The sequence below is a fragment of the Xyrauchen texanus genome, chromosome 11 (assembly GCF_025860055.1).
Source record: "Xyrauchen texanus isolate HMW12.3.18 chromosome 11, RBS_HiC_50CHRs, whole genome shotgun sequence".
In the NCBI taxonomy this organism is placed as follows: domain Eukaryota; kingdom Metazoa; phylum Chordata; class Actinopteri; order Cypriniformes; family Catostomidae; genus Xyrauchen; species Xyrauchen texanus.
This window is the reverse complement of record NC_068286.1, coordinates 41391380-41404572: the sequence shown is the minus strand read 5'-3', so window position 1 is coordinate 41404572 and position 13193 is coordinate 41391380. Positions and strand designations below refer to the sequence as shown.

The 13193-nt window shown below is 35.2% G+C and overlaps 1 protein-coding gene across 1 annotated transcript in view; it reads right to left on the bottom strand.

Moving 5' to 3' along the window:
- LOC127651751 (microtubule-associated tumor suppressor 1 homolog) overlaps positions 1–13193 on the bottom strand; it is a 63432-nt gene that overhangs the window by 11354 nt on the left and 38885 nt on the right. The window contains exon 7 of the mRNA XM_052137746.1: positions 4321–4544. Coding sequence (XP_051993706.1) covers positions 4321–4544 — 224 coding nt within the window. The remainder of the gene's footprint in view (positions 1–4320; positions 4545–13193) is intronic.

Here is a 13193-nt window from a genome sequence, read left to right as displayed (position 1 = left end):
CCCCTTGTCCAAAGTGGGGAATGACCGAAAAAGTTTGAGAACCACTGTCTTAATCTGTTTGGATAAGAATAATTGATGGTGGGAAGATTCCCTTCTACTGAGAGATAAGACAGCAAATTATGCATTTTATATAGGATGGTAAGGAATGCATGGAATGAAGACTGAAATGGAAACAAGAAAATAAAAACAGACAGAATATGGGAGAATTTACAAGAAATGCAGAAAGAAATTAAGAAGGTAAGAAGTTTGTTGTGGTTGAGTTGGGTCTCTGTGTGTGATTGTATGCCTGGGGTCGAGATTACTTGATGTGTGAGATTTACCCATTAACAAGGTCACATTAACATTAACACACATTGGCCATATGTTCTTGATTTCAACCCTAGTCAAAGGAATATTCTGGGTTCAATACAAGTTAAACTTAATCAACAGTATTAGTGGCATAATCATTTCCACAAAAATGAATTTCGACTCGTTTCTCCTTTTTTTAAAAAAAAAAAACTACAATGGAAGTGAAGGTGGCCAATTTTTGAACGTTAAAATACTCACTGTTTCAAAAGTATAGCCACTAGACAAACATTATGCATGTAAACTTCATTTTAGTTTGATGAAATCGCTTACTAATCTTTTCTGTGTAAAGTTATAGACAATTTTACAACTTTGTTACTATGACGATGTCACTGTAAAATTACAATTTAAACAACTTTACTGCTCAAATAATACATGTGTTTTAACAGAAGAATTAATGTAAGTGCTTTAATGAAATTATAAGATACAAATTTCTGACTTTAAACCCTCCAACAATTTGGCCCCATGCATTTCCATTGTGTCTTAATGTAACCTCGATTTTTACTTTTTTTTTAAAGAAAAGGAGGGATGAGTCAAAATATTTTTTTGTTGTAATCAACATTATGCCACAAACGCTTTTGATTGAGCTTAACTTGGATTAAACCCGGAATACTTTAATTGTGTTTATCAACACATTCTTGGCCTTATTGTGCTTGAATAACTGGTGCACATTAATTCCAAAAATGTGCACCATTTTTCACCGTTTCATTATATATTCTCAAAATATAATATCTTACAAGCTCTGCCTCATCACCAATTGTTCTTATTTTTTAAACCCTTCATTCAGGTATTTAATGCCTTCTTTTGATGATCCAATACATTTTTTCATGTTAAATATCCTATTTTACTATGTAATATTATAAAAACATTGGATTGCCGTCGCAATTTCACATTAACTTCCTTATTTCAAGTTTATCAAAGGGTGTTTACCAAGAGATGGGTCCAGCGAGAGAAGAGAGAGTAGTATCCAGAGTTGGTACACGATTCTAGATCTGCTGAAAGTTCGAGTGGACGGTCTATTTGAGTGATGTTTCATATAAGAATTTGTGCTTACACTGCTCTCATTGATCTCCTGCCTCAATAACTCAGATAACACACAACACTCAAAAAGAAAATATCCAACAAGTCATTACAGATGACAACAAGAGAAATATGATTACAGATAGTTCACACCTTCTTAAAATGGAATACATCAACTATCAATTAATTGCCAACAAAACCCTTCATCAGCCAACTAAAAAGGACTTCAAAGACATTAGTCAATAATCTTACAGTTCATACTAAATCTTTGTTTAAACACTAGCCCTTAACACTTACTTAGTTTAATCATTTTAAACCATGAATTGCACTATACATAAATGATATTGCCATTATATTCATGATGTTAGCCAGAAGGGAACTGGTGACCACAGTGAGTCTGGTTTCTCCCAATATTTCTTTTCTCCATTAACCAACATCTTATGGAGTTTTGTGTTCCTTGCCAAAATCACCTTCGGCTTGCTCACTGGGGTTATAAATACAATTATTATTTAATGACTTATTGTGTATCTTAATGCCTGAACTTCTGTAAAGCTGCTTTGAAATTATGTGTTGTGAAAGGCGCCATACCAATAGAAATTACTTGACCCCAATCAGAGAAACAGAATGCTCATGAAACTTCACTTCTAACTCTAAACAATTCTTCTAACCCAGTTGAAAGATCAGCATGTCTGGTCACCAGCAAATGCTGTGTTTTAGATGCTGGTCCCTGACATGGGACCTTGTGTTGGTGTCCCCACAATGCTCCGTAACTACCTAATCCATCAAGACTTTCCTGATAATCCAGCTTCAGCTAAAAGACCATGCAGGCTGACTAGCATGTTTTGTTGGTGAACAGCATGGCTATGCTGGTCTACCAGCTAGACCAGCACCAAACCTGGAGTTACCAGCATAAACAAGCCTGGAATGCCATGGAAATTCATGCTGGTCTAAGAAGTTCATAGTTGACCATAGGTGTGTTCAGAATGTTCTGGGACAAATCTGACATTCTACAATTTGTATGTAGCCCTGCACTTAAAAAAAATGGAATTGAAGAATTGTTGAATGTCACCATTGTATTGTATGCACACAACCCTAACCTCCCATAAATATCTGAGAAACTCCCTAACAAGATTTTTTAAAATGTTACAAAGACATCAATCAATCGTGAATGGTGTGCCAAGGATGTGACAATGTTGGGGAGTTATTGCTATGTTTTACTGGTTTGCCAAACTAAATACCAGAGGCAAAACATTTAAAAAAATGACAGGATCGTTTGTTGGCAATCATTTCAGTTTTAATTATAATTTTTGGGATATGCTACAAAAATATTTTTTTTTCCATTTCAATTCCTGGACATTACATTAGCTATTTTTCCTAAGGCAGAACAGGGTGTTACGGTATTTGATTTATTCAATAGGAGTCTTCAAATACTTAGTTACAGCTGTTGATTGACAGCACCTTTGATCTGCAAATATTTGCAAACCAAAGAAAACACAAGTAGATTAACACTGTGGCAGGTTTGAATAATAATAATAATAATAATTGATCAATTGTCACACATTATACATACATTTCTGCATATATACAGTGAAATAATTTTTTTCACATATCCCAGCTAAGCTAGGGTCAGAGTGCTGGGTCAGCCATGATACGGCGCCCCTGGAGCAGATAGGGTCAAGAGCCTTACTCAAGGGCCCAACAGTGGTGGCTTGACGGTGTTGGGGCTTGAACCCCCGACCTTCTGGTCAGTAACCCAGAGCCTTAACCGCTAGGCCATTTGTATTAAACTCTCCCAGATATTTGATCACGCCAGGCTCTGTACCTAGAGTTTGATGGGTCTGACATTTAGTCAAAGAGACCCTCGATGCTGAACTGACTGTTTCCTCTTCAACTTGTATGCCCTTCAATGTGCTGGTAAATCAGCTATCAAAGTCACATTCCCATCCTCAGAACAATGGCTGAGGGTAAGAAGTAAATTAAAGGTGAATATCAAGTGCAACTTCAATCAAAATGTGGCTAAGTAACATGTTGCTTTGATGGCAAAGAGCATGAATGAATGAACAGAGGAACCTGTGTTTTCAGAATGTTGAAAAACAGATAAGATAAGAATTCATGAAGGGGCTCAGGTCATACATGGATTATTGAATAACCCAAATCATGCTTGACTCCTGGAGTTATTGATGTCTAATAGTGTGAGAGAACATCCCCATGAGCCTTCTCTTGCAGTTTCAACCCTTACACTTGGAAATGAAGACTAATGGTTCCATTATTTAAAAAGATATTTACAACTTAAAAAAGAAACTATGACAAGCCCTTTCAACATAAAAAAAATCTTGCTTTTCTATCTATAATTACACTTTATAATTGCATTTTGACCTAATTAGAATTCAACCAGTAAAAATTATTTAAATTAAAATTATTGTTCTATTCATTGCACTGCGTCAAGCTTTTTTTCTTTTTTTTTTTTGCACAAGCAGTGTTTAGTCTGAAAGGCCCCTTAGACATGTCTAATGACATTACAGATCTTCTGAAAAGATAATTTTCTAATTTAAATTTCCATTAGTCAAATTTACATCAGGATTTTGTTCCTAGTCCTACTTAAATCTAAGTGAAAATATCTTGCGAGAAACATCACTTGAAATTTGATTTCTTTAATGGATAGGTAAAAAGTCAGAATGCTAAGTAAGATATGTCCAAAGAAAGATCTTTCTAGTCAGAACTCTGTTTGAGATATGAGTACAACAGAAATTGAGATATTTTTAATTGTAACATAATGCCAAATTTTTAATCCAACTAATCAAGATGTAATTAGAGATATCTTAAATAGCATCATAAAGCAGCTCTTTGCACACACACCAGTCAGTCAACAGCCAAAAGTGCTGCACATCAATATAATTACATCAGCGCGAGGCTGAGGAAGAGAAAGAAAAAAATAAAATAAAAAAATTCTCCAACCTCACTGAAGACATGCTGCACAACCAAGGCGAGAGCTTCCAAGCGACGATTGCCATTCGCGATGAGTTTACGGAGCTGCAGGATGCACTGACTCTTCTTTTCATTTTGAAGTCGAAGATCTCTCTCCTCTTCCTCTGTCTGTCCGGTTCCCCCAGCCGAGCTGTGCTGCTGTGTTCGGCCAGCTGTTGTCCCTGCAGCTTTGGGCCCTTTGGAGCTCTTGTCCACTGTAAGAGAGCATGTGCTTAGTGCGGTCATCACATTCAACATGATTTCACAGTTCAGCATTCACCTCACTTTAACCAATGACAGTGAAAGCAAAACACTGAATTCACGAAAAGACAAGACAATCACACATCCAAGGAGAATATTACTGTAAGACACAAAAATTAAACCATCTTACAGAATTGAACATGACTAACAGAAATACTCTACAAGAAATGCTAGAACAACAAACTCAACGCACAAACAACACATGCCCTCTTCAGTCTCTCCTGAAAAAAGCGGCATTGCATGTCAGTATTGAATCTTAATGGTAATGCACTAAGCTCCAGAGAGCACATTAAGAGTGCATTAGAAGAAGAGAGGGATAGAGAGAAAGACTGAGTGTGAGTGTGTGTACTGAGAGTGCATTTTGGTCCCATATCCACAGGCTAACTGAAGTCAAAATAAGGTTTCCCATCCTATAATCTGTAAAAAATACCAAGTCACGGATCTATCCTACACATCAAATAATTTTGTCCATAACTAAATTGGAAAAAATCTTAAAACAATTCCAAGTGAATAATAATACATTTCAGAATAGAGTGAATACATTTATGGTGATTCTCATGGCTGTCAAGAAAAAGACCTGGTCCTATTTTACTCTAAAAAACAAAAGACACAAAGAAGAAGTTATATTTAGTATGAAAAAATGAAGACTATTTTTAGGGCCATAAAGATATTTTACATTGTGACATTAATTTTATGACAGTGACACACTGTTTAAAATAGCTAGTCATTGTTAGTGGTGTAACTGTTAATTGTGGCACGGTTCAAACTGTGAATATGCGCATTGTGGAGATTTGACTTTCGCATTTTTTTATTTTAGTGTCTGTTCTATCGAATATGTGCAACATTGTACGATTATGTAACGTGGGCATACACTGTAAAAGGAGCTCTTAAAGGAATATTGCACCCTCTCTCTCATCATCACTCACCTTCATGCCATCCTTGATGTGTATGACTTACTTTTTTTTGCAGAAATTTTCAGCTCAGCTCCAAAAGCACATAAATTCAGCATAAAAGCAATCAATATGACTCAAGTGGTTAAATCCATATATTCAGAAGCAATATAACAGGTGTGGGTGAGTAACAGATCAATATTTAAATCCTTTTTTACAATAGATTCTCCTCCCTGGTCAGTCAATCTCTACTTTAACTTTCACTTTCACATTGTGTTTTTGGTGATTCACATTATTCATGAATACTTCTCTACTAGGCAGGGAGAAGAATTTAAATGAATTTAAAGAACTTAAATGCAAAAACATTGATCTGTTTCTCAACCACACCTATCATATAATTTCTGAAGACTTGGGTTAAAACACTGGAGGCATGTGGATTACTTTTATGATTCCTTTATGTGCTTTTTGGAGCGTCAAAATGTTGGCACCCATTAACTTACAATGTATGGACCTACAGAGCTGAAAAATTCTTCTAAAAACATAATTTGTGTTCTGCAGAAGAAAGAAAGTCATACTCATCTGGGATGGCATGAGGGTAAATGATATGGCATTGTACGATGAGTTCTGCTGCAACTGCGAAAACTGAAAAAGAAAAGAGAATGTAATACAGGGAGCACCAGGAGTGGGAGAGAGACATGCCTTTTCAGCTCAAGGGATATCTGTTTGAAGCGTGGAAGAGTGATCTCTGCTCTGACTGCCATTGTAATCATATAATGCTGAATAATATGTATAATAATGCTATGAGAATATATAATCCTGTATTGATTTCATCATTATTTAACTGGATGAGCATGCACTTTAATTAAATATGTACTTTTGAAAAGAATATTTAGATGTAATCCAAGACAATATTTGAGAAAAAAATACCATTTTAATTTCAAATATTTTATGTAATTAGTGACAGTGTGTAAGCAGCATATGTATCTGACATAATTCTGTATTTTAATAAGCAGAATAATTAGATATTTCCATTTGGTTTCATGATTGCCTTGTTCTGGGCTGATTTTTAGTTCCAGTACATTGCTGATGGATCATTAAGTACTATTAAGAACAGTACTTTTAGCTTAATTTGAAAGTAAATAATAATAATAATAATAATAATAATAATAATAATAATAATAAACCTTTAAATCTTAACTTTTCTTGATTCAGGCTAAGTTTAAAGAATAATGAACTGAAAGGAAACCAAACCATGAGTTCAGAATTGTGAATCGAATCGTGAGATGAGTGAATGGTTACACCCTTAGTCATTCTGATATTCTTATTACTACAATGATACACAACTAATGTACTATTTCAATTGTAAAGTATTTATACATCATAGTACTTCAATGGTACTGCCTTTCATTGATTATAAATTGTACAACAAAAAAAATGTCATGTTATAATCATTGAGAACTATAGGTTACAAAAATGTGAAAACAATGTGTATGAAATCATACATAGAAAGCCATAAAAAGTGAATGAATAATATTTATACAAGAATTCTGTGACATGCCATAGCATAAGTATTGTATGTCACACTGCTGGACACTGATGTCACTGCTTATTATGCCATGTATACACGCTCTCATTGGAAAATAAATACCTTAAATATTTGAAAAAACAATTGAAGGTTGGCTATATGTGTCCCTAATTTACGTATGCCCTCAAACTCCCTGGTCTGAGAATTACTAGAACTGAAATTGAGATGGTCTTTAGTTCTAATTATAATGCAATCTGTGTTTACTAAGCAATCCTGGAAAATTCCACACACAAAGAAGCCAATTAACCACATGAGACAAAAACAGGAGGAGGTAAAGGGTACAAGCTGGATATTACCTCCTGCTGATCCAGTTTATCTCTCATTCCCTAGTGGACTGTTTTGACAGCTGGCTTTAAAGAAATGGCACCCAAAAATGAAAATTCTGTCATCTGTCTGTTCCTTAAACAAAGCCATTGAATGGCTTTGGAAAATATATGCACACTATTTTATTAAATGTTTTCCTTTGTACGCTAATATGATTTTTTTCATTTTTTGGAGCTCAACAACTCCTGTCCCAATTCATTAACCTCGTATGGAGAAGAACAGAGTTAACATTATTCTAAATGTCTCCTTTTGTTTTTCATGGGAGACAGAAAATCATACAGGATTGGAATATGAAGGTGAATAAATGATGACAGATTATTCATTTTGGGGTAAAACTAATGGCTTTTTAAACCACTTTCCATAAATCATATGTCCCTATGATGCCCTCTGCTGGCAGATACACATTTAATACTACTAGATCCAGCTAGCTCTCATATTTTGCTTTTATGATCCCACAGCCTCTTGAAGTATGATGTGCATTTTGAGAGGAGTCTGTTTGTGATGAAGTGCCATGCTATAATAACAATCAACCCCTTGTCGAGATTTAACACACGCATACTCACACAAACACACTTTACATTTCTAATATATCTTTGATCTTCCCTGCTGTTCTTCGATGAGTTTGAGCACTCAGCAATCACCCTAATTATAACAGTAGTACAAATATTTTATTAAAAAAATTCTAATCTTGCTGTATTCAGACATTAAATGACATACAATTAAAGAAAACATGTAGTTTTAACAACAAACAGCATGTCTAACACTCCCTATTTTTTCTTTCTTTTTGCTCAAATTAGTTTCAAGCTTCGGTCCAAGCCAAAATATTCTTCTTTTATACATTATTCACACCCAGAATTGATATAGAAAGATGGCTGCAGCCTCTTCTTGTTCACTGTCACTGAGATTGGACAGAGAATGTGTGTGTGGTGTGATGTGAGGTGTTTTTTTAAATGAAATGTGTCCTTAAATAACTAGCTGCATGGATGTGAATGTGTATGTGTAAGATATTTCATCCTGCAGTATTAACTCAGTTGCCCCCTGCTAAACTATGCCCTTCCTGTTGGTCACATGACCACATCTGCTCAATCTACCCCAAAGGTGTGTGCAATCGTAAGAACAAGTTGAGCCTTAAAAATAGTCAGCTCCTATCACATCACTGCTGACCTGAGATGACACTGCACTATACAGAACTTGTTCAGACATCACTGTGGTACATTTTGTTCTTAAAGTGATAGTTCACCCAAAAACTTCCGTAACATCCTTCCATCCATCCATCCATCCATCCATGTATTCATCCATGTATACATCCATCCATCCATCCATCCATGTATTCATCCATCCATGTATTCATCCATCCATCCATATGTTCCATCCATCCATCCATCCATCCATCCATCCATCCATCCATCCATCCATCCAGTGTTGTCAAAAGTACTGGTACTTCAGTCGATACTAAAATAAAAAAGATGTAACAATACAAGTGTTTCTGCAGTACCGGCAGTACCGACCACTGACTCTATCCAGTAACAGCACGCATTATGACTGACACACGACAGCTTTAAATACGTTTTAAGTAATACATTTTAAACATAACATTTCATATTTACTACATACACAAACACCAGTAATCTAAAACACAAAATACAAACACTCCAAAACTGTGTCCTACATTTACATTGTCAGACTCAAAGACCAGTGTAAAGAGATGAGATTTCAGACTTGACTTAAAATTCTCCATGTTGCAACAAGGAGACTTTTAAGTCACATCTGAAATCTCATGTTTATCCAGAAAGTGAAGCTTCAGGCAAAAAATACATGTCATAATAAAAGCACATTTCAAAATATAAGCTAGAGCCATGGAATTGAAGAAATTGAGACAGAAATATATTACAACTGTATAGTAAAAAAAATATATCACAAGCAAGACTACTGTTGAATAAAATTTGGCAAAAAAAAAAAAAATGACATGTTGAAAAGTTCTATTTTTCACTTGTTAAAAGTTTTAAGAATTAATTGATTAGGCACCATTTTCATGATGAAGTGAAATTAAACTCTAAAACATGGAGTTCTCTAAAATAATAATAATAAGGAAAATAATAAAAAGGAAAAGATTATTTGGTAAAGAATAAAACAGATTTCAGTAGGGTGCTACTTAAAAGCACTAAAGCAATGCATCCTTGATTGAGAAACACTTGAATGAAACATAGATTTCTTTTAATTTATTATTTACATTGAAATGTAACTTTTTAAAAAGACTAAACAGGTGTATTCAATAGCATTTTCATACTAGCATATTTATGCTGTGGTCTCGAGAACCGTGGAATTTCACGGTTATCGGAACCGACAACTGAAATTTTGGTACTTTAACAACACTCCAGCCATCCATCCATCTACACTGTAAAAAAAAAAACTCTTAGATTTACAGTAAAATACTGACAGCATTTTACTGCAAATATGCAGCACACTTAATGTAAGGCTTTAATGCAGCTTTTTGCTTTATTCCTCAAATACTGACAGCTACTGTTTTTCAAAGTAATTACAGTACAGTTCTACAGCACTACGTCATCACTTCAGTTCCCAGCATGCCCTGAGACATGATGAAATTACATGATTTTTTTTTTTTTTTTTTACTTTTTAATGTTTTTGTTTGCATTTTTACACTTTTGTTTTGCACTTTGTTTTTAAGATTCAGATTTTACTTTAAATCTAAAAGTATGATTGTTAATTGTCACCATTGTTTATTTTTGTATGCTGAGAGTTGATATCTGTATGTGTCTAGTTGACCATTCACAAATTCACCAATAACAATAGACATTTACAATCCCAAAATCTATATTGCAGATTTCTCTTTGAATTCTTTTAATTCAATTAATTATGTATTGTATAATTAAATAAAGGTATTGACTCATTTAGTGGTATTTGCCATTTATGAACAGACTAATAGTCTGATCCTAAGTTTAGCTTTATTCCTTCCAAGTAACACAGTGCAAATGATTGCACCTTAACTACATCACATTAACACTGGCTTGAAGGAATGAGGCAACACCAATCACCACAATGGTGACTTAAAACAAAACAACCATTTAGGATGAAAAAAAAAGAAGCTAAATTGTGCTAAGAACTCTATTAATTCTGAATGAAAACTTCTGTACATGTCCCCGTACAACCCTGATGCAACCCAAGCATATACGTAGTACTTATTCAACCACATGGCCTTATCTGTATTTCACAATTTTATGATCCCACAATGCAGTGCAATTCTGTTATTTTACATTTATACAGTATAGTTAAAAGGTTTAATTGTACTTTTTTTTTATTGCATTTAGACATTGAGGGTGACAGGATTTAGGCAATCCATCCATCCATCCATCTATTAAATTGCATGATATAAATTTGTTTACAATAGTGTAATTTAATTTAGTTAATAATCTACGCATTTTAAACATTGAATTTTGGATTAAAGTATATATTCCGGGAATGAGGCTTTAGAAGAACTCAAAAGCAGCACCACTACTGCTTGTGAAATGGGTGCTAGTGTACACACATTTAGAGTCACTGTCTGTATGTGAACATGGGTTATCCATAAGAAGAGTGTGATTAGTGTGTAAAGCTCATATTAGGTGTTTATGACAGTCTGCTGTGACAGGAGACATACTGTAATTGTTCTCCCCCTTAAACACCACTGGAGACACCGTAACTAGCAACAACACACACGCGTACACACACGCACACACACACACACACACACACACACATTAAATAAGACTCAAGGCCTCTAAACAAACACCGGTGCACTCTCAAGCATGTCCACACCCTGGCCGGAAATGTTCATGGTTATGCTAACAGACAGAGAAGTACTCCTATGATCCCGTTTTTTTTCTGTAAACAATCCTCTTTTCATTACACTACAAGATTAAACACTCCACAGAGTCAGCCCACCACACACATAGAAAAAAAGAGCTTCCACTCTTTCACATAATTACTGGAAGGCAGATCAGGAAATTATGCACCATTTCTAAAGAAGGAAAGCCTGAGTAAATGTTTCAGCGTTTTGCTTATTAGAGAGAATTCTCTCATGTACCTACAGTACCCTACACTGAAGAGGCTACCAAACACATACAGTACCAGAGCATCTTATTCAATAAAAAAACTTCATTTGTTACTGTTAATTCAAGTTTAAGTGAAATAACACCTGCTAGAGACTAAAATATCACTCTGATAATGTGAATTCTCCCTTAAAAAGGTACTGTGGTGGTACCATGGTAAAGTGATGTATCAGATGGTACTTTGATATATACTAAGGCACTGAATGATTACCATCAATGTCCCTTTCAAGGAAAGTCAGTTCACTCGGCGGCCATCTTTGGAATGCTCTCTGGCAGACTGGGCAGCTATTTTCTATGTAAAAATGGAGCATAAAAGTAGAGCTTTATACTTAAATGGGCAATGACCGAAATCTCCACAACAGTTGGTCAAGATTACGATCAAATAACATATATCAAAACAGCAGTAAAATTTGACAAAAATGGTATCATAAATTGAGCTTTTTTTTATAGCTCAGATAATGCTAAAAAACGCTACTGTTCAGGCTGGTTCAGCTAATGCGGAAGCGCATTCTCGAGTTGACTAACAGGTGATGCCTGGATCTAAAAAGTTATTGGCACTTTTACCTGAAAGACGGGACATTCTTATCTACATCCGCTGGCCATTGGGCATTCCAATTTCTCCCATTCACTAATAGGAGTGGTTCATCTCTGCTAAACTGTCTCTGTTGCCATATGCATGTACCATGGCATTTACATGGTACTCCATAGTAGCATGTACTCTTTGCACCATGTCCAAAAAACATGGCTTAAAAAACACAATATTACTAATTGACCATTATTAAATATGATTCAGTCTTTGTGTTAGGTTCTAGTAACCTAACACAAAAAATGTTTTTTTAATAGGGTCAAATATTTGACATTTCTTATAACTTTTGAGCAACCGTTTTTTCTGTCATTTTCCAGTCTAAATGACAAAAACATGTAATTCACAGAGGTACATCTTGGAGTCTGCTGTGGAAAGCTGGACCAATGTTGGGCTGTATGATGCAAAGCAATTTCATAGTTTTGGAGTTGAAAAAATAAAAAGACTTTGTGTGATTTTACCTATCAGACCATGGCTGGGAAGACCAGAGAGTGGCCAGTCTGCTGGACAGAGAGAGCAACCTCCAGGCCCTGTGGTAGAATAATATACCACCATCATCATCTGCATCAAAACCACTATGTTAGAAGATAAGATTCCAGGATAAAAACTGGGGTAATAAGGGGTATGGCTCACTGGAAAAGGTCTATAATGGTCACCAGGAATGTTTGAAGAGGGTAAGTGTGATTATACACACATGCAAACACACATCCATTTAGATTTTCTTCAGGCCAATTTGGATATAGGCAGTAAAGATGCAGGTACTGAAGTTCTTCTAATCTAATATGCTGACCAACCTGAAGAGCTCTTCTCAGCTCTTCTCGCCAGGGTGTTGCTAAGTGTTTGCTAAGGTGTTTTGAAAGTTTTTTAGTGTGTTTTCTAGGATGTTCTGAATGGTTGTTAAAGGAGACCACCCCCAAGTCTCTGTAATATTCTGGGCCCTAGATAAGGCTCAGGTTACTCTGAAAGTAAATGTATAGGATTTTTTTTCATCCACCAGATAAAAATCTAATTCAGATTGCTAAGAAATTTAATAACAAGCCTCTCCTCAACAAGTTGCATGATTTGAAGTATCATTAATGTCCGTAGCAGAAACAGTGTTGGACATGTTACACTGC